The sequence below is a fragment of the Enoplosus armatus genome, chromosome 10, assembly GCF_043641665.1.
Source record: "Enoplosus armatus isolate fEnoArm2 chromosome 10, fEnoArm2.hap1, whole genome shotgun sequence".
NCBI lineage: Eukaryota > Metazoa > Chordata > Actinopteri > Centrarchiformes > Enoplosidae > Enoplosus > Enoplosus armatus.
This window is the reverse complement of record NC_092189.1, coordinates 22,155,143-22,179,151: the sequence shown is the minus strand read 5'-3', so window position 1 is coordinate 22,179,151 and position 24,009 is coordinate 22,155,143. Positions and strand designations below refer to the sequence as shown.

The 24,009-nt window shown below is 41.4% G+C and overlaps 4 protein-coding genes across 6 annotated transcripts; 1 reads left to right on the top strand and 3 right to left on the bottom strand.

Moving 5' to 3' along the window:
* Window positions 1-2,290: 2,290 nt before the first annotated feature.
* Window positions 2,291-5,915, bottom strand: arl9 (ADP-ribosylation factor-like 9). Of its 2 annotated transcripts, none has more exons than XM_070913042.1 (4): window positions 5,506-5,915; window positions 4,419-4,596; window positions 4,142-4,317; window positions 2,291-3,811 (listed from the first exon to the last, which is right to left on the bottom strand). In XM_070913042.1, the coding sequence occupies exons 1-4, from the start codon at window positions 5,764-5,766 to the stop codon at window positions 3,635-3,637; spliced, it is 792 nt and encodes a 263-aa protein (XP_070769143.1). In that variant the 5' UTR covers window positions 5,767-5,915; the 3' UTR covers window positions 2,291-3,634. The 2 variants fall into 2 exon arrangements, with proteins under 2 accessions (XP_070769143.1, XP_070769144.1); XM_070913043.1 differs by having other exon boundaries at window positions 5,530-5,915.
* A 975-nt stretch (window positions 5,916-6,890) lies between these two features.
* On the bottom strand, window positions 6,891-7,958 carry LOC139291872 (snRNA-activating protein complex subunit 1-like). The gene has a single exon (XM_070913994.1). It carries the CDS (start codon window positions 7,956-7,958, stop codon window positions 6,891-6,893), a length of 1,068 nt encoding a protein of 355 aa, XP_070770095.1.
* A 537-nt stretch (window positions 7,959-8,495) lies between these two features.
* Window positions 8,496-16,841, bottom strand: srp72 (signal recognition particle 72). 2 transcript variants are annotated; one of them, XM_070913040.1, is made up of 19 exons: window positions 16,734-16,841; window positions 16,122-16,242; window positions 15,516-15,636; window positions 14,948-15,091; window positions 14,538-14,649; window positions 14,420-14,451; window positions 13,935-14,059; window positions 13,683-13,740; window positions 13,365-13,496; window positions 13,126-13,254; window positions 12,725-12,797; window positions 12,369-12,433; window positions 12,151-12,246; window positions 11,688-11,791; window positions 11,251-11,328; window positions 10,790-10,927; window positions 10,586-10,623; window positions 10,304-10,463; window positions 8,496-9,760 (listed from the first exon to the last, which is right to left on the bottom strand). In XM_070913040.1, the coding sequence occupies exons 1-19, from the start codon at window positions 16,831-16,833 to the stop codon at window positions 9,580-9,582; spliced, it is 2,007 nt and encodes a 668-aa protein (XP_070769141.1). In that variant the 5' UTR covers window positions 16,834-16,841; the 3' UTR covers window positions 8,496-9,579. The 2 variants fall into 2 exon arrangements, with proteins under 2 accessions (XP_070769141.1, XP_070769142.1); XM_070913041.1 differs by lacking the exons at window positions 13,683-13,740; window positions 13,935-14,059.
* A 724-nt stretch (window positions 16,842-17,565) lies between these two features.
* On the top strand, window positions 17,566-21,815 carry leprotl1 (leptin receptor overlapping transcript like 1). Its single transcript, XM_070913413.1, has 4 exons — window positions 17,566-17,597; window positions 18,274-18,349; window positions 20,062-20,248; window positions 21,699-21,815. Exons 1-4 carry the CDS (start codon window positions 17,582-17,584, stop codon window positions 21,813-21,815), a joined length of 396 nt encoding a protein of 131 aa, XP_070769514.1. The 5' UTR covers window positions 17,566-17,581.
* The last annotated feature ends 2,194 nt before the right edge of the window (window positions 21,816-24,009 follow it).

The window sequence follows — 24,009 nt, the reverse complement described above, 5'->3', positions numbered from 1 at the left end:
GTGAGTCTCTGATGAACATCCTGCTTCGAACCAAACCAGCAGGTGATTGCTGCCATCTTCCCTTCCAGTAAATGATCATTTGTTCTGGGGAGTTGCACTTCCTGTGTGGGCTTCTGATTGAATTTCACGTAACTGCGCTTTTAATCTGACAGCTGAGGCAGGGAAACAACAAACAATATCAAAATAAAAGCCCTCATACCGTAACTGTAACTACCATCGCGGCGTCTCGTCCACTAATTGAGCCTGACAGCCCTCAGGGGCGATCAACTGGCATCGGTCCTGAACATCACTTTGCAGTTTGCATTTCCTGAATCAACTCTGTGCCAAAGAGCATCGAGTCATTTACCCTTCAGCTTTGAAAACATTTTTTTCAAATGTGTTGATGCAGCACAACATAAAAAGCTTGTGTACAGTCCTCTGCAACACAAACAGCCCTCCCTCTCATGCCCTGTTGATAGAGTCATCAATAATGTTCGGGGTGCAGACAGAGTACAGTTACCTCCGGTGGTCCTCCCTTGCTGAGAGGTCTCTTTTGTGCCGGGCCAGGTATTGGATTCTTGCGCTTGGAACGGCTCTGAACGCTGAAGCGGAGACGGGCCATATTGGCTCCTGGTTGCCCCAGCTCAGCTTCTCACTGATCGATGAAAGGATGAAAAGTTTCCAATAAGGAGCTGCGATGATGAAAATGTTGGTGTAGAAGCAGAGTAAATATTTTCCAAGCAGGCAAAAGACTGATACTCTGATCGAACGTGACCTGTGTTCATTTTTCCATTGTTTTGCCATTTTAACCACACGTTCAGAGCGTGCCAGACATCTGTCTTTAATTATGTAGTTTAGAGAAATTGCACTGAAGGAAGGAAACACTGGCCGCAGAGGCTCCTGAATTCTTGGAGTCAATTTCAAACTAGATCAATGAACAAACATGCAGTTTCATGTGATGTAGCAGCTGGAGCAGAACTTGTCCTGCAACACTGCGACACCTCTTGTGGTATCAGAACAGTTGTGCTTGTTTTTCACATCCGTAAGAAACAATCCGATTTTAATCAACAGGGAACAGTTTTTATGACTCAGCTACTCACCAAGGAGTCGTGGCCCAAACAGTTTTTGAGGTTTTGTGCTGCGCCAGATCCAAGATTCTGCCAAGAAAACACAACATAACACAAATCAGCATTAAACAAGAGTGTAATTCAGAGACTTTTCTTTTCTTCAGTTCAGAAGTTGGCTTCAAACTCTAAACCTCACTGTGGCCACTAATCAAATTCCAAGACACAACTGTCAAAGTGTGAGTCGTACGTTTTCATGAGGTTTTTCATCCTGCAGGACTGACTGAGAGAGAAAAGCTTTTTCTTTATTCCACGGTGACCCCTCAAGGAAACAATATACAACTATATCAAATATCTAAAAAGACTGTACAGCTACATTATAGTGTACGTTAAAGTGTTATAAAACATCTATTACATGTTTGTATACTGCTTATAAATGCTAAAAGGGGGGGGGTATCATAATGTGTTGTGTTATACATACAATACAGTAAATACACTATGACGAGAACATAAACAAATAAGCAAACAGGCACCCTCTCATCAATTATCATCTTATAACGAATGTATCGAGATGGGTGAACGTTTTGGCTGCATATGAAAAAATAAGAAATGAATAAAAATGATGTTACTTCACCTGTTTGATGGACCGAGTCTGGACTGAAGCCCTGCAAGAACCAACAACAAAAGAAATTAGACTGAAAATATTTGACACATATTTGAAGACTGTGTTGCATATAAAAATCGGTACGTTTACCTTGTTTTCCAGACACCATCTCAGCAGCAGCAGCAGCAGGAGGCCGGATATGTCGGCTCGCTGCCCGTTGATGGTGTCACACTAATCTCCCGCTGTTGCTACGGAGCCGGGAGTCCTTAGCAACCACCTCCACACCTGAGGACTCCTTGAAACTGGAGTCTGCACACTCACACCCATCCATCTTGCTGCCTCAAGGCTTCCGAGGCAGGATGTTAGAGAGAAACTGATACGCTGAGGTCAGCGGTGAGCAGTATTTCTGGAGAGCCGCTGTGAGTTTGGATCCAGATATAAAAGTGCTTGGATGGCCTGACGGCAGAGTGAATGTCAGGAGCTATGTTAGGACAAGGCCTTTTCCCTCACGTGAGAACTCAGTCTGCATTCCCACATAAGCTGTTATTATTAGTTTGTATACAAATAAATGTGACGTGAAGGGCAGAGAAACTGGTCATGAGTTCAATTCTCACAATTACAATGAAAACACAAGTCACACCAATCAACTTAGTGGAAGCAATTTATTTAAGTGTGAAAAGTGTATATAAAGACTGTATGAAACTGGGAAGAAGCTGTACTGTGTACAATACTTTATGTTGGACATGTTTTGGTTAGCTGATGACAATTTAAAAAAAAAAAAAAAGGTATTTGAAACCTTTACATTCTCCCAAAATGGTACACAGGAAGGCTTTGCACACATTAACAATGTAGTTCACCTTCACCCCAAAGCTAACAGACAGTGAATTTAACAGATTCCACCAAATAAAACAGTATTAAGACAAAATAACAAGGACTATCTTTCTGAGCAGCAAAAACACTAAAACAATCTTCTTTTTGAGATAACGTAAACTCCCTTTTTGAAATGAAGACAAAACACTTAACAATTAACGTCGTAATGTTTTTAAAGCTGTGATCCAACAATAACACTCCTGCAGTTAGAAAGTTATAGGGTAGTGTTAACGTGTGTGATCATTCAATAATAAAACAGCTGGTTATTGGAACAAGCAGCCCTCAGCATCGACTCTACCTGCTTCACTAAACAACTGTTTTATTTAGACACTAAATACTCGTGGTGACCTGTTGAAACGATGCTTCATTTGTCATCAGTTTAAATATTAACGGCACATCAGAAAGCTTATCAACGGCCTCACGAGTTTAACGCCTTCTTCTTAAAGCTGTGATAGCCACGTTTGGCTTGTTGGCGGCCCCAAAAGGCAGAAAGAGGTCAGTGTTTGAAACATGTAAATACCCAGAAATCATGTCACGTACCACCACTGCACAACGTGGACAAGTGAATGTAACAGATCTCTATCAGTCGGGATCGGAGCCTCACTTTGTACTCTAAGTTGATATGATTTATTTTCTCATGGAAATAAAAAGTCTTTATGTCGAGGTGTTAAATATTCTGTGGATCATGCCGCACCAAAGAAAACAGTGCTTCTGTATTTTTGTTGTTTATGATGCTAACAGACTGTTAGCTCATGGCTGGTGATAAAGCTGCACCCAGCAGCTCCACAGATGGCCCGAGTGAATCAGCAGGCTGAAATAAATCCACTGCGGTTTTGTACCGTCTGACAATCTGCATTAAAACCTGAAGGCAGCACCTGATCTGCTTCTGGAGGAGCTTACAAGGAAAGAAAATAAATCTTTGGTGAAGAAATAAAAAAAAAAAAAAACATTCTTTAATTATAAAGACTTTTCTGACCTATACCAAAACAACAATTAAGGTTTAACTTTTCATAAATAAATAAAAGAGTTTCAGCCAACCAGGTGTCGTGAAAACAGTGCAAAGAATCTATTAAACTTTATCAACAAACAAGCACAAACGGACCGAGACCAGAGAGTTTCATCTGCCGTCACAAACCATCTGGATGATCAGGTCCCGGGCGTCCTGAACGCCCGAGCTGAGCTCTGCCTCCCCCTTCTTCACGTGGGTGCCGATGAGGAACAACCTGCGGTCTCCGACCTCGGACAGGGACAGGGCGTCATGGAGGTCGGTGATGCTGCAGGCCTCTGGAAGGTCCTGCAAAACATGAGCCAAACATGGGGGGACATCTGGGTGGAGATGGATCTCAGATAGTTTGTAGTATGAATATTTATAATTATTGAATATCCGCTGGTTTTCCGCTGAGTTTTGATCGGACAGAACGGACAAGACATTTGAAGAGCTCAGCTTGGACACTGGGACATTTTTTTATCAAAGTGATTAATCGATGATGACAATTATCGTTATTTGCAGCCCATCTGAACACAAACTGAAGCTGCATTAAACGTCTCTGACTATAGACAAAAGGACAAAAGGCCTGTGGGCTTTTGTTGAAAACAGTCTGGAGTGTTTTTCTGTCATGCTCACCTGTTTGTTGGCCAGTACCATTAAAGGCAGGCGGGGGTCAGAGTCCAGCAGCTCATGTAAATGCCTCTTAGCGAGGGGGAAGAGTTGTGGGCTGGAGGAGTCCACCACGAACACCAGCATGAGAGCCCTGGGCATGTACTTCTGCCAGTACGGCCGCAGCTCCTCTTTACCTCCAACTGACAAGACAGACAGACGACTGTGACATCGACTCAAACTCATGACCGGCTTGAAGCAGACGTGACTCTTTTGTTTGACGTGAAGAGGAGCTCAGACTTACTTTCTAAGAACTCAATTTGCAGATCCTCTCTGTTGACGGAGACGGCGTTCAAGCCCTGCGTCGGCTGCATGTCCTGCTCCAGGCTGCCGGTGGCCAAGCAGTGCAGCAGGCTGGTCTTACCGGCTCCATCCAGACCCAGAACCAGCACCTGTGTCCCCGCTGACTCCACAGGCCTGGACTGCAGCACACACAGAACCACACATGCCCAAGCATAAAGCAGTCGTACAAAAACATAGTCACAGACTAAAGCATCGTCTAAAACTATCAAAATCACAATTTATATCAGTAATACAACAACAATTCTGATTAATTGCTTAAGTCAATTATAATGGGCCGGCTATGAGTTTAAATATCATCGTTAATGTATGTCTATCCGTCGGTTCATCATCACTGCAGACTATTTTCTCGATTAACTGATTAGTCTTTTGGTTGATAAAATGTCAGACAATTGTGTAAAATGTCCATCACAGTTTCCCAGAGCCCAAGTGACGTCTTCGAATAGCTTGAAGCCCAAAATATTCAATTTACTATCATAGAAAACTAAGAAAATCAAATTTGAGAGCCTTGAATTTGCCATTTTTGCTTGAAAAAATGACTCAAATAATTAATTGACTATAAAAAACGTTGCAGATTCATTTTCTGACACTCAAATAACCCATTATAATAGTTTCACTTCCAGCTTATTTTAGTCAGTGAGATCCTACATTTCCCAGAATCCCCTCCGCACCAACCCCTCAAGAGAACTTGCTTTAACTTGTTGCTGTCGTAACCAAACAAATACTGGTAACCGGTTGTAGTAGTAGTTTATAAACTCTGAAGAATGTTCAAAATTAAAGCCAAACTTTAAAACACAAGATAAATCCTACAGCTGCTCTGTATTTTGGTCCATTTCGGTTGTAACGTTAGAAATGTGTCTCTTCTTCTACGTTACTGCACGTCTCCTTTCTGTAGGTGACGCTTTTGGACAGCTTCCTTGCATTTGTCCTTGTGAGTTAAAACTATAAGTTTATTTTAAAAGCACATAACAACACCACACACTCCACCACTGGTTTCCAGGAAGATGTGTCCAGTAAAGTCAACGTTTTACCTCCGAGGCTTTCTGAGGTTTAGCGGCAGCAACAGGAGCCGCAGCAGCGACCACGACAGTTGGTTCAGCTTCCTCTCCTCTCTCCTCCTCCTCCTCCTCCTTCACCTCTCCTTTCTCTCTGCCACTTTTATTGTCTTGTTTAGGCCGTTTTTCAGGCTTCTTCTCTCCGGAGGAGGACGCAGAGTTCCAGATAAGATACGCGACTCCACCCGCAAGGACGACGGAGGCGCCGAGGACACCGGCTTCTCTCAAACCGAACATGGTGCTCAACCGCCGGGTTATGTGTTTTCTAACTGCCGCTTTATTAGCTGACAGTTTCCGCCATAGTTCGACTTCTGGCGAAGCTTGAAGTTTGTGGCCTCTTCCTCCTCCTCTCAGCAACAAGTGGATTAACAGACAGGAAGCTCAGGAGGAACTTCTTCACACGATATTTCCGGGATGAAGTGCGCTGCTGTCTGTTGATGCAGTGCTGCAATCTCACCGCGTGAGGGCGCCATTATGCCTCAAATATTTCCATGATTTTCAAGGAACTCTTGTACTGTTTTTAACAAAACATGGACGAATAAAGGAATTACAACAATCTTCCAGTTACTACTTAAGAATGGATATTAAGTTAGACTTTACACACAATTTCCAAATGAGCATAAATTATATGCTACTGACTTTGATACTGTAAAAAGCAGTGGTAAAAGTACGACAAAATGAAAAAAATATTGTTACAAGTAAAAGTCCTGCATTCACAGTCTTACTTAAGTAAAATAACAAAAGTATTAGCATGAAAATATACTTAGCACCAAAAGTAAAAGTACTCATTATGTAGAATAATATGTATCATTGGATTATAATTAGTGATGCATTAATGTTTAAGCATCACTAATGCTTCAACTGGTAAAGGTGGAGTTAATTTCAACTACTTTATATACTGCCAGGTAGCTTAATCTATAATAACACGTCACAATTTATTGGCTGATTTATTTTTTTGTATTAATGATCTCAATCTGCAAAGTAACTAATATTGTGAAATGAATAAATAAAAGTGCAAACACTGGAAGGAAGACGATTGGATGTAAACATAAAAAGGTGTGCAATAAGAAAGAAAGTCCAGATTGTGAAGCCGAACCTTTCCTTAAATAGTTAGGAGTGAAAATAAGAATGTAACACAATGAAATACATTTATTAACAAATTATAGGATTCCAGTTAAATTATATTTTGGCAGTTACTAAACAGACGCATAATGCATGAAAACCAACTCAAATCCAACTGTTTATCAAATTAAAAAAGGTCATTTTCCAAATGAGGTGAACTTGGTTTAACCTGGAAGAACAAAAACAAAAAAGGACAGAACTTCTTTGTGGAGCTGAAAGTCCTCCCTCCTCCCTTCCCATCATGGTCTGTAAGGTGGTAACTGGTTCATCCTCTTCACCGGCACCTTCTCCTGCTGCTCAGGAGCACTCAGGAGCCAGGCCTGGAGCTTGCTCTCCTCCTGCGTCACGCCGAGACTCTTCCAGGTCCGAGCCCGCAGTGAGGTGGGCCTCTTTCGCTGCAGGGCTGCCTCCTGGGCCTGCTCTGCCCCTGAGCTGCAGGACTCCACTGCCTCGACCTGTCTGTGCCTCCTGGACTTGGACGCCTCCTGGAACTTGCTGTAGCTCTTCTGCTTGATGGAGGACAGGAGCCTGGCCCTGCTGCTGCTGGACTCGGCCTCAGCTGGCTTGTCGTCATCACTGGAGTTATTGTCTTTGTTATCCTGTGAGAAGGTCTTCTCCTGCCAAGTGATGAACTCCGACATGCAGTCTTTCAGCTGGGCGGCTAAGTGTCGATGGGTCATGGTGACCTGCACCTCCTCTGTGGCCTCCTTCAGCTTCTCATAGTGGTTCTGGATGTTGCTCAGCTCCTCCAGCATGTCTCCAGAGATGAGCTCCTGGATGGCTGTGGTCCTCCCGAGAAACTCTGCACACACAGGTTCCTTCTTTGGTTTCCTCTGCTTTTGGAAGGTGAGAAAATGCGGCATGGCGGTGTAGTGTATGGCTTTGGTCGCAAAAAGCTTTTGATATATGTAAACAACATCCTGATGCCCAGAATCCACAGAGTCCTTGAGAAACTTCTGAACTTGAGCCCAGTCCCTCAGAGCCAGTCGAATCTTCACAGGTGGACAGGCGAGTTGTGTGTGGTAAAAACCAAACAGCAAATACAAGCCTCCTACCCGAATCTGGTAGCTGTATGGAGGCAGGAAGTACTTCATGGCTGTGGCCAACGTTATTTTGCAGAATCTCCTCAGTTCACCCGCACGGGTTACACCAACAAAGACATCCGAGAGGCCCATTTCCCTCCAAATGGCTGAAAACGCCTCAAACCTGACTGAGTCGGTCTGCTGGAAACGAGCCAGTAGTTCCTCCACGTCTTCTGTCAGAGGACTGTAGAAGAAGCCAGAGTAAAAAGGCTGCACGCGAGGCATCCTGTCCACAAAAGAACAACCTCAGATGACACTGAAACTCTCAAACCGCTGGTCAGAAGTCTGAAGGAACTCTGATCAGGTTGAAGGCAGGTGAGGCTCGTCATTGGTAAATGACCGGAGGACTACGCCCACAAGTGGAAGGATGATTAACCCATAAAACTCTATCCGCACTACAGATCTCCATGTAGTTTAATGGCAATGTGTGTTTTATTTTTTTAATCTCACCACATGACAGCACAGATTAATTGAGGTTAGAAAAATAGTAATACTATAGACCGCACACACTAGAATGAAAACCAACCAGTTATACATGTGTATAAATTAAGTTGTTCTCAACCCTTTTTTGTTTTCTAACCTCTTTTGATGAAGCAGTGTCTGTTGTGTCAGAGGTTATGACTTCAGTGTGATCACAAGTTTAATTTGAAGGATTTTGAGAGGTCTAATGTATCCGTTATTCCACGAGGAAAAGAAACAAATCTTCTTGTGAAAAGTCAGAAAAAATGATGGGAGATGTCCGGTTTTATGATGTTGGGTGAAGACATGAGCGTCCTGTAGAAATCATGTGCACTGTCATTATGTGACCTCCAGGGGGCTCCACATGTTTCACAGAGGAATATTTCCCAATTCAGATGACATATTAAAACATAAACATAATTCCCTTTTTGTAAAGCCATCTTTACAAAAAGAGAAAAAAAACCCCACTTTTCTCTCGAATCCAGCGCATTATAATGAAGTGTTACAGGAAACACAAGGCTCATGTGCTGCTGTTAAGAGTTTTATTAAGACTTAACAAAATGGGACACCTGTTTGGAATTTAAATTCTTTTGCTTGAATTTCGACCAACACAGGGATTCAAAAATAAATATTCTTTAACATTGCATCTCTGCAGCTGATTGAAAGTAAAAGGGACAATTTAAGGAAACATGAAGCAAACAGCCAGAGTGTCAAACCATGTGATACTCAGACACAAGAAATATTAAAAGGACAATTCTCCCAAAATTAAACTTCAAGTTGCAAAAGCAGAAACTATCTGAGATCTGGTCTGTTTTACCTAAATGAAAATGTAAGGTCCCACAAAACGTCAGGAGGGACATGATTTAAAGGATTTAACTGAAACTTCTTTGAATAGAAGTTTGCAGAATCAACCCAAAAATCTATTTCCACTTTTTATTGTAGAAATTACAGATGTGCATTTGGCATACAATGACAGAACAATAGAGCCAGGAAGTAAGAGTACAGAAAAGGACCTTTCAAGAAAAAAAAAAAAAGTATTTTAGTTCCATTTCACTGTGACCTCAAAAGGTTGCAAGTAAAAAAGTAAAAACACTTTAAGAAACCATCTGCTTTGGCAGAGCAACAAAAAGTGAATTTCAGAGGAAGTGTCCTTTAAATATTCTCTCTTCTGTACTTTAAAAAAACGGCACAAATTAATGACAGAAGAGCAAAGGGAGCTTTTGGTTTCACATCTTTAAATGAGTGGTCAGAACAAAAGAGTCTAACTGACGTAAAAAAGAGAAAAGCTTATGATTTCTTGGCAATTTCTCAGCCACACAGACGACATCATTATCATCATCATCATCATCATCATGGCCCCTCTGCCTCACGTGTTGCTTCCCTCCGACTACCAGCCTCCTTTGCCTCCCTTCTTCTTCTTCTGTGGTGCCTTCTTGCGTGTGGCCCCCGAGGCTGCAGGTTTCTGCTGTCGTGGGGGTACAATGTTACTGGCGGGGGCTGTAGATGAGCCGGATGCAGACCCTGGTCTGGGGGAGGTAGGGGGGCTACTGGCTGTCTTACTGGCATCCCTGGAACAGAGGAAGAGACAAAATCCTCTCATCAGAGACCACTCTCAAGGAAATGTGTTAATTCTGGCAACATTTTGCACCTAAAATTCAGTTAAACCATTTAATCATGTCGATCAAACTCTAGGCAAGAAAACTAATAAGCGTATTTTACAAAATGCCAAACTATTCCTTTTAAACTGTCAACTAAGGCTGCAACTTTCAATATCGTAGTAGTCTGGTGAGGGGCCATTTTGAAAGCTGAGATATTTTCAGTTGACGCTGCCTCACTTTCCCAAGTGCAGAAGCATTTCTGAGTCTTAGCATGTGGATTTCTACTTTGGCCGACACCAAGAATCATTTTTATTTTGGCCACAACAACACACAAGCTGTTTCTTCTGCACAGCAGCTGAACGTCTCCACTGAGGCTTCGTTGGCAGGGAAACAAAAAGGACAATCTCGGGTGCTTTTCCTCCATTAGTGGAGTTGATTACCAGGTTTCAATTACAGGAAATTGCACCCAGACAACTCGCAGGTGATGTGCATGTGATGCTGGAGGTTACTCACAGCTCAGCTGAAGCTCCTGCGGTCGCTCCCTGTGTGCCTTTTCCTATTTGCTCCTTCTTCTTTCCCTTCTTCTTGCCTCTGTAGTACGAACGCTCTCTCATGGGCAGCCACCTCTCAAGGTCGGGGGTCGCTTTGGGGTCGCAGTTCTTGGGCAGTTTGCCTAAAAAGAAGATGATCAGGAGAAATCACTGAAGGGCACTCAGCCCATCAAAGTGTGAGTAAAACTGACAACTTATTTTGGAAATAATCTGTCCCACAAACAATATCTGATCAATGGCCTACCCTTCTTCTTCTTCTTCTTCTTTTTGATCTCGCCTTGGCTGTAAAGAAAAAGCAGACGTATTAGCATAAAGAAGGCGGGTGTATCCACCGAAGTTCACCCCCCCCCAACTCTGCTTAATATATTATCAACAAAAAAACATGCATTTAGATTTAGAAAATGTCCTCAACATAAAGCCGTTGTGGAAGAGGGTGACGAGGGCTTACCCTTGTTCTTTGGGAGGGTTTTCTCCTGTGACCTTGGCAGCTTTTTTCCTGACGTAGGTGGCTCCGTGGGAGTTCTCCAGCTCGTCTACGTCCACGTTGAAGGCCATTGTGTCTGCGGATGGGAGGTGCTTGCTGAGGCTGGAGAGGAATGCTAAGGACATGCTTTTCTGCATTGGCGTTTCAAATGTACACCTTCATAAGGTCATCTGAGAGTCCTTTCCTTGCTTGTCTCGCTAAAGGATGACTACTGTTATGATTGTAATGTACGAGAGTTTGCAGCATATAACAGCCCGTTCTCTGCAATAAACATCATCCTAATCAATAGCACATCAGAATCTGGATCAACGTCTATGGTGTGAAACCATGAATCGAGTACAAAATCAGTTCCTGATTACTAAAAAAACGTATCATTTCAGCTTTAATGTCTTCTATTTTAATCATTTCAGTAGGTCAAAGGATACGATTTGGCTTTATCTGTGTCCACCAGAGAATATGCCGAGATGAGTTGTGCCAGTGTGTGGATGTCGTTGGTGTTTTGCCTGAAAATAAAGAAAATTAAAAAAAAATGAAGCTTCATTGTTGTAAAAGAAGAAATTCCAACAACTGTTGCATAAAAAGCATCATGCTGACCTGACAAACAGACTCACACAATAAATGGAGCGGTTAAAGGTTTCGCCTTCACAACTTTTTTTCTCATTTCGTAATTTGTGATTTTCTGCTCTATAGGCATCTTGTAATGATTTTTCTGTTGAACTTGATAAACATTTGAGCTACTTGACATCATGCTGGCAGCTGTGAGATAACCCCCTCTGAAGAGCAAATTATGTGGGGGGGGGGGGGGGTTCTCCCCAAAATACTCCACATGTTGAACTTGCGAGTGTTTTGCAGTGTAACTCACTTCCACAGCTGCTCCAGATCGCTAATGGCTTCTTTTTTCCGTCCGTACTTCAGTTTGAAATTGGCAGCCTCTCGTACAAGAGCCAAGTGTGCAGAAGATCCGGGCTGTGGAGGAGGAGGAGGAACAGGCCGAGTACTCAGTGGAAATATCAGAAACTAGTTCATGTGTTGGCTTGTCAGATGAAAGCTTTACAAGCAGCCTAAACTATAGGTGGTGATTGGCAAGATTTGTTTTACTGTTTGACTTTCTTCTATGTAGCACCCCCGGCAGATTACCCATCAATCAAATACAGTGGGTGTAAGTGGCTATGTTAGCTACTCTGTTCTTCTTCTGTTTATTCCAAACACAATGGAAACATAAAATGCATCACCAGAGAATTTTCCCATTAAACAGCTTTCTTTGACTGGACACAGGAAGAATCACTGTTGTGTTATATCAACTTACAGACAGTGAGATCACAAACCTGCTCAGACTGGTAGTGCTCAATAGCTTGTTTGAAAATGTCGATAGCGCTGTCAATGTCTTCTTCGTGGGAGTACATCGTCACCAGAGCTGAAATCTGAGGAGACAGCGACACAGTTTAGATGACTGAGCGTTTACACAGTTAGCAGGGTACTATAACCAGCCATCTATCATGGAAAGAGACGACGTTCTAACATAGGAAAACTCAGAAAGACTTACCATCCCTGATTTGTGTTTGAACTCTTCAATGGACCTCAGAACATCACAAGCTTTTGTTACGTGACCTGCGGACCAAGAAAAGAGTATTATAACCTATATTATAAACTGAAAATCACTAGTCGCTAAAGCTTTTTAGGTATAAAAACTTCCTCTATTAGAAGTTGTACTTTCTTTATGAATATTTAAGCTCCCTGACACTAATGTGAAACAAAAGCTGAATAAACTACTCAGTTAAACAACAAAATATGCAGTCATTAGATAAAGATAGCCATGCTGAAACTGGAACATTTTCAACTGACATCCTGTCCTTCGAGAGTAGAAGTAAGAGAGTAATCAATGCATAAACATGCCAGGACCTTGTACTAAATAAAGTTGTGCCATTGTCAGTTTGATGCCAGACGCGCTCTCTGGATGTTGGTCTGAGAATTGCTGGAAAACAAAAGAACAAACTGTTAATACGTTCTAAGAAAATACTAATTACTGAATGCATACAAAACCGTCTACTACTGCCGTCACTTCTCTCTAAACTGGAACTAAATCATTTTATAGCTTAAATTCTTGTGAACAATTCAAAGCCACAGCAGAGATGTGTGAATGAGTCTGAGCTTGTAACTGTAAAGCCATTTGCTGGCTGTGTCAGTACTATATGTAAATACATTTTTAGGAAGAGATAAACTAAGTGGGAATGAAACATGAGCAAAGTTGGCTCCTTACTACTTTACATTTGGACTTAATCAGCAGTGTTGGTCTTTTCTACCTGGAGCAGCTCGATGGCCCTGCTGTGCTGCTTCTCCCTGCACAGCTGAGCAACCTGGATGAGGACCGGTCGCGGGTGACCCGGATTCTGAGACTGAAGACTGGATGACAGTTTCCTGCACTGGTCAGCCTGTTGACAGCAAACAAATCGTGATCAATAATGAAATCAAAAATTCTGGAAAATCAGCCATTACTGTACCGTCTGAGTCATAACAGCTTTTTTTTTAGCTACAACCGCACCTGGTTGGTGTACATGGCCAGGAGGGCTTTGTTGAGGTCAATGGCCTGCAGCTGCTTCTTCGCCAGCTTGTATTCAACACCTTCAGCGTTCGTCAGTTTCACCTTTTTCTTTGAGTCAAACACGTTTTGGTCCTACGAAAGCAGACAGAGCTTTAATGAAAACACTGGATCCAGTTGGAATTTTGCTTTCTGATTTTACATCTGTGGGTTGAAGTTAACATTCAGTATTTTGGACGTGGTAGTCTGAGGTTTACTGTGAGGTCACAATGATACTTTTATAATGAACTATTTAACTTTGTAAGAACGTCACGCGCCCACCTTGTTTATTGTAATAATATTGTTGGCAGTCACAGCAAGCAGCCCCACATCTGATGGCCTGCAATTAAGAGCATATTATGGAATATATTTTGGTATCATCTGCACAGTTGACACATAAGTACAATAAGTACAATTTGTTAATGGAATTTGAAATGCCTGTTAAACTGTTTCTGGCACAAATGTACCCAAATACAACATTATTTCAACCTGTGCTACATTCTTATGGGAGTAAATTAAATGTGATGAACTCACTTGAGCTTGATGACCTGGTTGTAGAGCTGCAGTGCCTCGTCTGTCCGACCTTGCAACTGCATAACATACGCCATCTGAGAATGGATGACGGCCAGCTCCGAATCGATGTCCTCTTCAGTCACATCCTGAAAAGGGACAAACCAGCAGTGACAGTGATCGTCATTGAAAAGTAGAAATCCAGTACAAGTTGGGGAAATTAAGACGAGCATTGCTGAATATTTACTAAAATAAAAAAACTTAATTCCTCCTTGATCAATTTGTAATGTCCTATATTCCATAGTATCATAAGTCTCTTTTTCAAGCTTATCAAGTCCAGAAATTCAGCAAATTCTTTCATTATTTTCCAAGATGAAGTAAAAAATATATAGAAAGTTCCACACAGCCTATCACATCATCATCTCTTACGAATTAACAGTCGATTTCCCTGAAAATTGATGAGACCTGATGAACGATGTTTAATGTTTAAGAAAAACAAAAACACTCACAGAATCATCTGCCAATGAGACTCTGCAAAGCTCTGCGAAAGAAAACAATCAGTTAAAGTCAAATGAAGGATGGATCAAATAACAACACAAGAAGGGTGCAGGACAGAGTGGGACTGACCCTCTGCTTGTCGTAGTTTATTCAGGGCCTCTGTAAGCTGTCCTTGGCCAATCAGAGCGCAGGCAGCATTGTAACACAGCTCATATGTAGACTCTGGAAGACCTAGATCTTCCTGCAGATGAAAATAAAACCCATCATCTTAAAAACAAACACATAATGCCGTTGATGCACAGTAATTTGCCTGGTGACACATATCCAGCCAGACTTCAGTAACCTTCAGCTGAGCACGATCGGACCGTCTCTTCTTCTCTGGTATTCATACTAGTTTAAAAAATACGAAGAAGCTTTACTCCAGAGTCGAGAGGAACTGTTCCAGAGTTTGAATTGACCACTTCAAACTTGCTTGGTTTAAAGTTTCAGTTTCAGACCCACAACAGCATCAAAAAGCCAAAGATGTGAATTTTGCTTACCAACGGAGCTTCTTCCCACTGACTCATAGAAGCCACCACAGCAGCGAGGTTGGTCTTCCTCTCCTCCTCGTACTCATCCTGGGAGTTCCTGATCAGATCTGTGTAGACGGACTTGCAGTCATCGTAGCGCTCCAGTCTGTACAACTGGATGAAGAAAAGAGAAACCGTTCCAATCAGCATCTCAAAAAAAACCTAAATTGATGCTAATGCAACATTTCCACTGATCTGTGCACAAATATCTAATGACCCCTGACAGCAGTAGTGCTATTTTGGGTTTCAAAGGAGTGTTACAGTGTCCCTTCATTGTCCAAATACTGTTTCAGAAGTTGTTGTATTTTATGGGAACTTTGTCACGTTACACGGTTAGATTTAAAAACACTTCACATCAATATTCAGCAGCTTTGAGCCAAAAATACATTTAAGAGCTCATATCCCAGATCTGAAAGACAAATTGTGTGCTTTTGCAGGACACTGTCTTCTTTCCCCGTAAAAGTCTCAAAACTACACAGTCTACAAATCGAAAGCACGCAGTAATAAAATAATATAAATCATAGCCAAACGTCCTTACCACTTGACCGTAGAGCTCTTTCAGCTTGTCTGTTTGTTCAGGAGCACCTTCAATGGTCTTCAGGGCACTTTCCACTCTGTTCAGCCGGTACTCGCAGTACGCCTTCTCAAACACAACATCACTGAGACAGAAGACATGTAGCAAGTCATATAAGTTATATATTTAAAGCATGGAACAACCATTGCACAAGTTGTGTTCAGTTATAATACTCCTTAACTGTTTTGGTAACAGCAACAAACAAATGGCACAGATTTATATTAATGGGCTATAACTCCCTGATTTTCATTAATGATTATAAATGATGAAAATGTAAACTGTCTTGTTTTGTCTGTCCAACATCCCAAAATCCAAACATATTCAGTTTACAACGATTTATGCCCCTGTCATTTGACAGGCTGGAACCAGAGAATATTTCGCATCTTTACTACGATTTAAAAAATGATCGATCACTTAATTGATTATTGAAATGATTTGGCAGTTCATTTTCTGTCAGTCTACTAACTTGTTAATCAGGTAATTGTTCCAGTGCTAACATTAAGAATGCACATTTACTAATAGACACATGTAAGAGTGACACACACACACACACACACACTTGTTGATTACCTGCCGAGCACCTTTGAATGGGTGTTCATGACATTCAGCGCCTCTTTGAAGCTGCCGTTCTGAACAAGGCAAACTATTTTACAGTTCAAGGCCGTCACATCATCCCTGTTTTCGTGCAAAACTGCGACAGAAGAAAAGATACAAACAGCAAAAACTTCATTAGTAATGCAGATTAAAGAAAATATAACAGTCACTAAACGTTTCTACAGATTTGGTAACAGCTGACGGAAAGCTGATTAGCTTCCAATCGTGACAAGTTAGCTGTGAGGCTAGGGACACGTCACTCATCAGGGGCGGACAGCGCACTTCTGGAGCAAAAATATTATATAGTATCTTCACACAAAAGCTACATAAATCAGTCGGCTTTGTAGACACATAATTTAAGTATGTGGTTATGATCAGATGTCTGGTATACAAACTTAAGTCGGTGTTTGCGAGACCTGACAAGTAGCTGTCTAACTGCCGTTAGCCTAGCCACATGCTAACAGCTGGTCATGCAGCTGGCCCAGTGAACACCGCCAACTGGAGCCAGAAGAAATGGGCCGTCTGTCTACTGTCTGACCGCAGTTCCGGTTCCGTTTGAGAGTAACAATGACAGACTTGAATTCCTACTTTTAGTCAGAGCTTTCAGGGCTCTTGTGTAGTCTCCATTCTGTCCGCAGCGGTTCACTTCAGTCCACAGCGAAGCCACCGAGACCCCTCCGCTCGCCATCTTCGCTGAATGGGCTCTCAGCTCGGCGGAAACAGAAGGGGTACACATCCGGGTTAACAAGAATTGTTATTTTATTTTTATTTATTGATTTAAAATAAAATAAATACACAAACTGACGATTATTAGAAAACTATATACACTATATATAATATATATTGATATTTTGGAGATATACGCTAGCTATGTGGTTTCTCACTTACCAGTGACGTAGGCAAAGGCTGCCTTCACAGCCGACCTATAAAGTTGTTATTCCTCAGAAGAGCCGTTGTAGGCAGATCCGTTGTGTTGCAGCCGTTGCACTGATTTTTGCCCTTATTTGACAAATGACAGTGATATTATATACTGAACTATATTTCAGAGGGAAATGTTGTACTTTTTCCTCCGCTACATTTTGCAAGTTTAGATTTTACATGCAAAACATACTAATAGTTTATGAAATATGACACATTTTAACAAATGAAACAACCCAACAGTATGTTATACATCAGTTATGATAAACTAATATATAATAATATACTACTAAGAGAAACTGTACTTTACTTTTGATATTTGAAGTACATTTTGCTCATAGTACTTATGTACTTTTTATGTACTCTTTCTGTGTGACGAGTTCATATTTCCGATATTTCTGGTAACACTGAAGGCAGCACCACAGGCAGGCTTGGATGTTCGGTCGGACTCGACAGTCGAGGAGGGGGGCACTGTTGTCATTCGTCAGTGCTGTGAGTCGAGCTTTTGTCCAGGAGAAATGGCTGGGATTAAAGGTAAGACATTTCCACATTTCATTTCCTTTACAAAGCCTCTGAATTCCGGCTCATTTAACATAACTGTGCCAAAATATCCTGAAGACAGATGGATGCGTGTGGCATGTCTAGCTAGCTAACGGTAACGTATAGAAGTAGTTAGCCGCAGGGCCAGTCATTAGCATTAGCTGAATAGCCTGCATTACTTGGGCTAGAAGCAGCCGCTATTTAGTCAACACAATTTAATTCATATTAACTTAAGTTAATTGACACACTGAAGCCCTGTAACGTTGTTTTATGATACCGTAATTAATGACATCCCTTTTTAGTAGTGTAACAACGCAGTAGTTACCGTTATAATGCTAATGCTAGCTGCCCCTTGACTTAGTAATTACTCAGTCGCTGACTGAGATGCTGTGCTTGTTGCAAGTGAGCTGCCTGGATTAATTGCTGTTAACAAGCAGCCACACTGACTGTATCACTTTCAGAGTTGAACACGAACCCCCAATGGCATGGCTTAGATTGCTAATGTTGCACGTGAAACCAGCTGATTCATCACATGATGGCTACAGTAGCCAGGGGCCCTGCTGCTAAGATGTGATTTTTTTTGAGGCTCTCAGGATACACACGCACAGAATCAGAAAGAAGTTATGTGACATTATTCATGCTGATATCCTCCCCTCTGTCTCTCTTGTAGCTCTCATCAGCCTCTCCTTTGGAGGGGCCATTGGACTCATGTTCCTCATGCTAGGATGTGCCCTCCCTGTCTACGAGTAAGTACCACCTTCACACACCATGGGCACCTGTTAAAGCATGTCTGAGGAACACTGTTCACACTTGACACTCAGATGCACCTTGGGTGATCCTATCACAGGTTTACAGCTTTAATCAAAGGTGTGAATGCATGGCCCGATTAACCTGTTTGGGGGCTCCAGTGCATAAATGAGTTTGTCACATTTTCCACCTTGGTGAACAATAAAGTTGTATTCTAACACATAGTTCCTCCCTGTTTCTGTGGCTTTTGTTTAGTATTTCTGTGGAATATTACATGGGCCCCGAGTTTATTGTGTGGTTATTTGTGTTATGGTATTTTCAGTGACACAGAGGCGTTTGTTAGGATCAGTTAACATTTTCCGTGATGAATGAATAAATATGGCAATTTAAGGGTTGTTATTTCTGTCACTTGACTTGCAGTTGTGGTGGCTAGGTAGGTAGTTAGCTGTGTCTTAATCCTGCAAACAAAGCTCTGATAGACTGACTCTCTGCTTCTCAAACCTGCTGGAACATCTACCAGTGGGCACAATACCAGACCTCTTTTATCACTGAACTAATCTGAGATGTGGGTGGTAATTTAAAGATTTGGAACCAGGCTACCATGTAAGCACAATATTAGCTGAAGGTCTTAAACCCGCCTTAAAGCCCTGTACCATGTCAGTAGATATTGTTCTTTAGTGGCCATTTTCCCAAAACAAAGTCAGAGTTTATACATTTACCGCTTTGCATGGGTGGTAATGCATTCTTGCATGAATGTACAAAAACACATCAAGGACGTACCTAGATTCACTTCAGAGGTGGAATTCAAATGCATCCCTGAGACTGCGTCAAAAGAGAGCCTGGTCAACTTGTGTATTTGTAGCATACCACACCTCTCCAGTGTAGTTGGATACATTTGATTTGCCTAAATTCAAAACAGTGTCTGTTGTCAGTCTCCACATGAGATACCGCGAGCTACAGTCTTAACATCTGGCTCCTGTAATCTAATCTCATTTCCATTTCTGCCATTATTATTGTACTAAATGTCAGCCTCAGTCCAGCAGAATGTAGGGGAAGTCAATTAGTGATAATTATTAGTAGAGTCTGACTGATATTATCAACCAATGTTAGCTCATCATAGACAAAGCAGTATCTGACCAATTGTCAGCCAATGAGTAACAAGAAATTGCAGCACAGAATTACTAAAGATACAGTTTTATAACTTAATTTAATGTTCATAATACAGGCTTGTCCACACAATATATTTTTTATAGATCTGGGTCTTATTTGGGCGTATTTTGTTGTACTTCTGTTGTTGTTTATCGTTACTCAACCAAACATAATTTGCAGTTAGGTTTACTGTTTAAAATCACTGTTATATATGCTGTTACTGTTACATATCTTGGCCACAACTCTATAGTAACCAAATGTAAGGGGTCCTCTCCATTATCTACATTGGTATTGGCCCCAAAATTCAGTATAGGTTATAGTTATAGTTTGTAAAATTGCCCCCCGGCGATAAATAAAGTAATTCTGATTCTGATTCTGATATAAGAGAGTTAGTAGATTGTAGAAATGTAGCTACTCCTTCATAAAACACAACTGTGAAGTAATATAATGTGCTGACTGCTGAAGAGCGCTTGGTCCTTCATCCTTCAATTCACTTGACTGCATCTTGTATCATCACAACATGTGGGTATTTATCTCTCTCTCTTTTTCTCTCGCTCTGCAGTAAATACTGGCCTTTGTTCCTCCTCTTCTTCTACATCCTCTCTCCCATCCCTTACTGCATCTCGCGGAGGGTGGTCGACGACACAGACTCGGCCAGTAACGCCTGCAAAGAGCTGGCCATCTTCCTCACGACGGGCATTGTCATTTCAGCCTTCGGCTTGCCCATCGTCTTTGCAAGAGCTGACGTTGTAAGTTACAGAAGCTTCTCAGTGCAGTTCACAGTGTGTGCAGACAGTTTCGTAGTAAGATTACGCAACCAAAGCAGGAAACCTGAAGGCGAAATGAAACAAAAGATCTTTTTTAGACTTTGTGCTACATATTTATTCTAGATATCATGACAACAAATGCAAAATGTAACCATTACAACCACACATTATAAAACAATCCACCTCTTCCATCATTAAAAACCTGGAACTTTACCTCTTAATCCGTCACGTTTTGTAGGACACTTTGAGTATCACGTTTTGGCTAAATTTTGACACTTCAAGAACTTGTGAAGCTCAAAATAAGTGTAAGTGTAATCTGTGTTTGTTCTGGTCGAACACAGCACACTTTTTAACTGTCTCTCCTCTTGTTCTGTCTCACCCAAACATCTTCTTTTTACAAGAGCTTCATTAAATAAGAGAACCAAGACAACATCTGACGCTAAGTGTGTAAAATATAAGTTTAAGATGATATATTAGAAAATAAAAGTGTAAGAATATTGAATAAAGAAATGTAAAGGATAACTTTGACAATCTTCTATATTTTTGTTAATGTCAACAAATCCCACAAAAGATGAAGTCCAACAATAAATGGATCCTACTAACAATTATTTTCTGTGTAGACAAAGCCAGATGTTTTTATTCCTCCATGCCATAGAGCTCCACTGTTGTTAATCTACTATTAAAAACACATCAGTAACACACACATTTACCTTCCTGATGCCAGAAATACTCACTAGCAAATGTGCGAATGCCAAATGTGGATTAATCTGCAGCTGAAATAGTCCCCAACAAATACACTATTTACTCCTGTCAGAGTAAAGTTTACTTAAAACTGCAGTTGTTACTGTTTTGGGATTTTTCTTGGCCTGAGAGTCACAGACAGGGTCGGGAAGTCAGAAAGTTTTGGTCTTTTCATGGGATTTGATGAGAATAACATAAATTCGGAATATTTCCAGCTGTACCTTCTAATGCCGTAACGAAAAAGATTTTCAGTATTTCTGTTTGCCAGGCTTATCGCTGCCTCCCCAACAGGTTTGGTTTTGGCTCCAGCAGCAGACAGTCTGATGTGGCTGTTTGGTCCATATGGAGCAAGCAAGTCCGCTAATTTGACAAGCAAGAACATTATGAGAAAAAAGTCAATCAAAACCAGTGAGGCAATCAATAACAATTAATTTAAAAAAGAATGTTTGGCTACATATCAGAGGATCTGACGGCTGCAGCCCAGGACATGATCAGCATTTAGCTGCTGGCTGCTTTTAATGTCCCGTCCTGTCGTGTGTGTCCTGAATATACAACTGTAGAGCAGCGTGTGAAAGTGATTCTGTAAACTGTTGTTGTTGACACCCACTTGATTTTGGCCTAAATATGTGCTGCAGTCTGGCAGCACGCAGCAGCATTTGTTAACCTGAATTATTAATGCGTTGGTTTACAGATCGCCTGGGGGGCGTGTGCGCTCGTGCTAACGGGTAACGTAGTCATCTTCGGGACCATCCTTGGCTTCTTCCTGGTCTTTGGATCCAACGACGACTTCAGTTGGCAGCAGTGGTAAAACAGCAGAGGGAGGGGGACCTTAGTCTGAACTGTTTTTATTAGCATTATGATTATTATTATGGTACTACTGTTTGGTTCTTGTTGTTGTTATTTATATGATGACCGCCCATCCATAGACTCACCCCAAACCAGTGCAATACTTTCTTTTTTCTTTTTCTTTTGTTTTTTACCGCCTGCATCATACTGAACTGACACAAGTGGGATGGAAAATGCTGACTTTCAGTTGGATTTTTACTCATTTTAGTTTTGCTCTCTGACTTCTGTGGTTGTGAGTTTTCTCCATTTGTGTGTCCGCTTTCATTTTAAGCGTTGTAAGCTGATGAGCGCTGGTGAACAACTGCTTGTGTTATCTGTGAAAAATATGTGGAGAAAAAAAATACTATAAGACTTAATCTGACCAAAAGGACAAGGTCATACCTGTCTGGACACCTATCTCTATTTAGTAAAAGCTCTGGACGAAGCTTTCTCTATTCTAAGAGCGCAGATGGGTGTGCATTTCCAGTCTAAGTGCTGAGTTGAAAATCAGCAGAAAACTGATGGAAAATCTGCACAATACAAGCTCAGATTTCAGTTCTCTTGATGAGAAAAAGCTCTGTGTCCATTAGGCACGGGCTGTATTGATTGAAACTGTGTCTATTTTCTGTTTGTCACAGTGAAAGGTGAAAGCTGATAGAATGCAGATTTTTCATTAGCTTTCTGCTAATGCTACAAGTCTAGGAGATCAGCGTGTGTTGAAAGAACGGGTCTGTCACTGCCACCGCCCAGTCTCATCTTTCAAACCCTGTTACATGTTAATGTGATTTAAATGGGCTGTCTTTCCAGCAGTGTGTTCTCTCTCTCTCTGTTTGGGAACATGTGGGAAATAAGTGTTTTCACTCTAACATGTATCCCCTGCAGTCTATAAAAATATGTCATCACACAAAATAAGGAGCAGCAGAATGCGAGTGTTTGTGTCCTCTCTGAACTCAGAGGAGAGGATTCATTCAAACGCCCTCCTCACCATCACAGCGGAGATCAAATTAAACTGACATGGTGATTTCCCAGGTGCCAATTGGATGCAGGCTGCTTATTCACCGTGTTATTTTGCACATGATAGCTCTTAACCTCACTCTGAGTATGGGTTAGCCTCACCTTGTCAGGTCAAGAAAGCATGAAAAGACTGTTGTAGCTGCCAGCTAGCGTAGGATTAGCTTGAGGACAGCAGCCTTGTTGGAAACTCAGCCAAACTAAGAACTGGGCTACTTATAACCAAGGCCTGGTCAGTCCTGGTCAGTCACTAACAGCCCCTAAGCTTTTAAATGTGACTCCTTCAAAATAAAAGAACCCGTGTTAGTGTTAAAGTATTTCCTTCTAGAAGCACATTGGGTCCAGTTTTCGCGCACATGCCGCCACATTTCCTCACACCAGCATTTCATGATAAAAACACAGTTATGTTGTGGTTTTTTTTAAGTGTTTCTATGTTCTCCAGCCTGTGTGATGGAAATTTGGTCACTGGTTTGTGTAATCTGTTGGCAGCTTTGGGATCAGCACAGCCTGCAGTCAGTCAGGTGCAGCTCTCCTGTTTGCTGTTTAACTGCATTAGTGGGAGCTAAACAAGGAATTTAGCATCTGCTGCGTCACTGAAGCACTGGTGTGTTGAATGGAGGGTTGAGTGTTTCCTTAATTTGATTTGTTGGTTTGATTTTGTTTTGTTTTTGTGGATGGCTCAGTTTGAATATGCTCTCTGGAAGATAAAACAATGTGATTTTTAATGACACTGAAATATTATAATTGTTTTAATCGCGTCCCATAATTTCAAGACAAAGAGTTTTGTAGTTGTTATGTTTTGTCGGCCAGCCCAGAAGCTACCATGGATTTCAATGCACAGCAGATTTCCTTTGAAAGTTTGGCATTGAGTTATAGACTCATAATATCCACATTTTGTCCCAAAGTATAATTTCAGAACACCTTTTTTTTTTCTTTTCTCTCAAGAGTTAGATGAAAAGACTGATAACACTCCTACATCTGTGTGTTAATGGAGCCAGAGCCAAGACGCGATTAGCCTAGCTTAGCATTAAGACTGGAAGCAAGGAGAGACAACATATACCTCTAAAGCTCATTATTTAACACGTTATATCTCGTTTCTTTAATCCGTCCACAAACAAATATATAAAAATTGTGGTTTTAGGGGGATTTACTATAAACTGTCGGAT

What these genes read in the sequence shown, in the direction of transcription:
- srp72 (XM_070913040.1), bottom strand. Translation starts at nt 16,833, where the DNA reads ATGGCGAGCGGAGGGGTCTCGGTGGCTTCGCTGTGGACTGAAGTGAAC. An exon ending in TAAACTACGACAAGCAGAGG is followed by an intron (nt 14,452 to 14,537) that starts GTCAGTCCCACT and finishes TTTCTTTCGCAG; the next exon opens with AGCTTTGCAGAGTCTCATTG. An exon ending in GCAGGAGCTTCAGCTGAGCT is followed by an intron (nt 9,761 to 10,303) that starts GTGAGTAACCTC and finishes CCTCTGTTCCAG; the next exon opens with GGATGCCAGTAAGACAGCCA.
- arl9 (XM_070913042.1), bottom strand. Translation starts at nt 5,766, where the DNA reads ATGTTCGGTTTGAGAGAAGCCGGTGTCCTCGGCGCCTCCGTCGTCCTT. An exon ending in AACCTCAGAAAGCCTCGGAG is followed by an intron (nt 4,597 to 5,505) that starts GTAAAACGTTGA and finishes TGTGTGCTGCAG; the next exon opens with TCCAGGCCTGTGGAGTCAGC. An exon ending in TGGTACTGGCCAACAAACAG is followed by an intron (nt 3,812 to 4,141) that starts GTGAGCATGACA and finishes CATGTTTTGCAG; the next exon opens with GACCTTCCAGAGGCCTGCAG.
- leprotl1 (XM_070913413.1), top strand. An exon ending in TGTGCCCTCCCTGTCTACGA is followed by an intron (nt 18,350 to 20,061) that starts GTAAGTACCACC and finishes CTCGCTCTGCAG; the next exon opens with TAAATACTGGCCTTTGTTCC. An exon ending in TCTTTGCAAGAGCTGACGTT is followed by an intron (nt 20,249 to 21,698) that starts GTAAGTTACAGA and finishes GTTGGTTTACAG; the next exon opens with ATCGCCTGGGGGGCGTGTGC.
- LOC139291872 (XM_070913994.1), bottom strand. Translation starts at nt 7,958, where the DNA reads ATGCCTCGCGTGCAGCCTTTTTACTCTGGCTTCTTCTACAGTCCTCTG.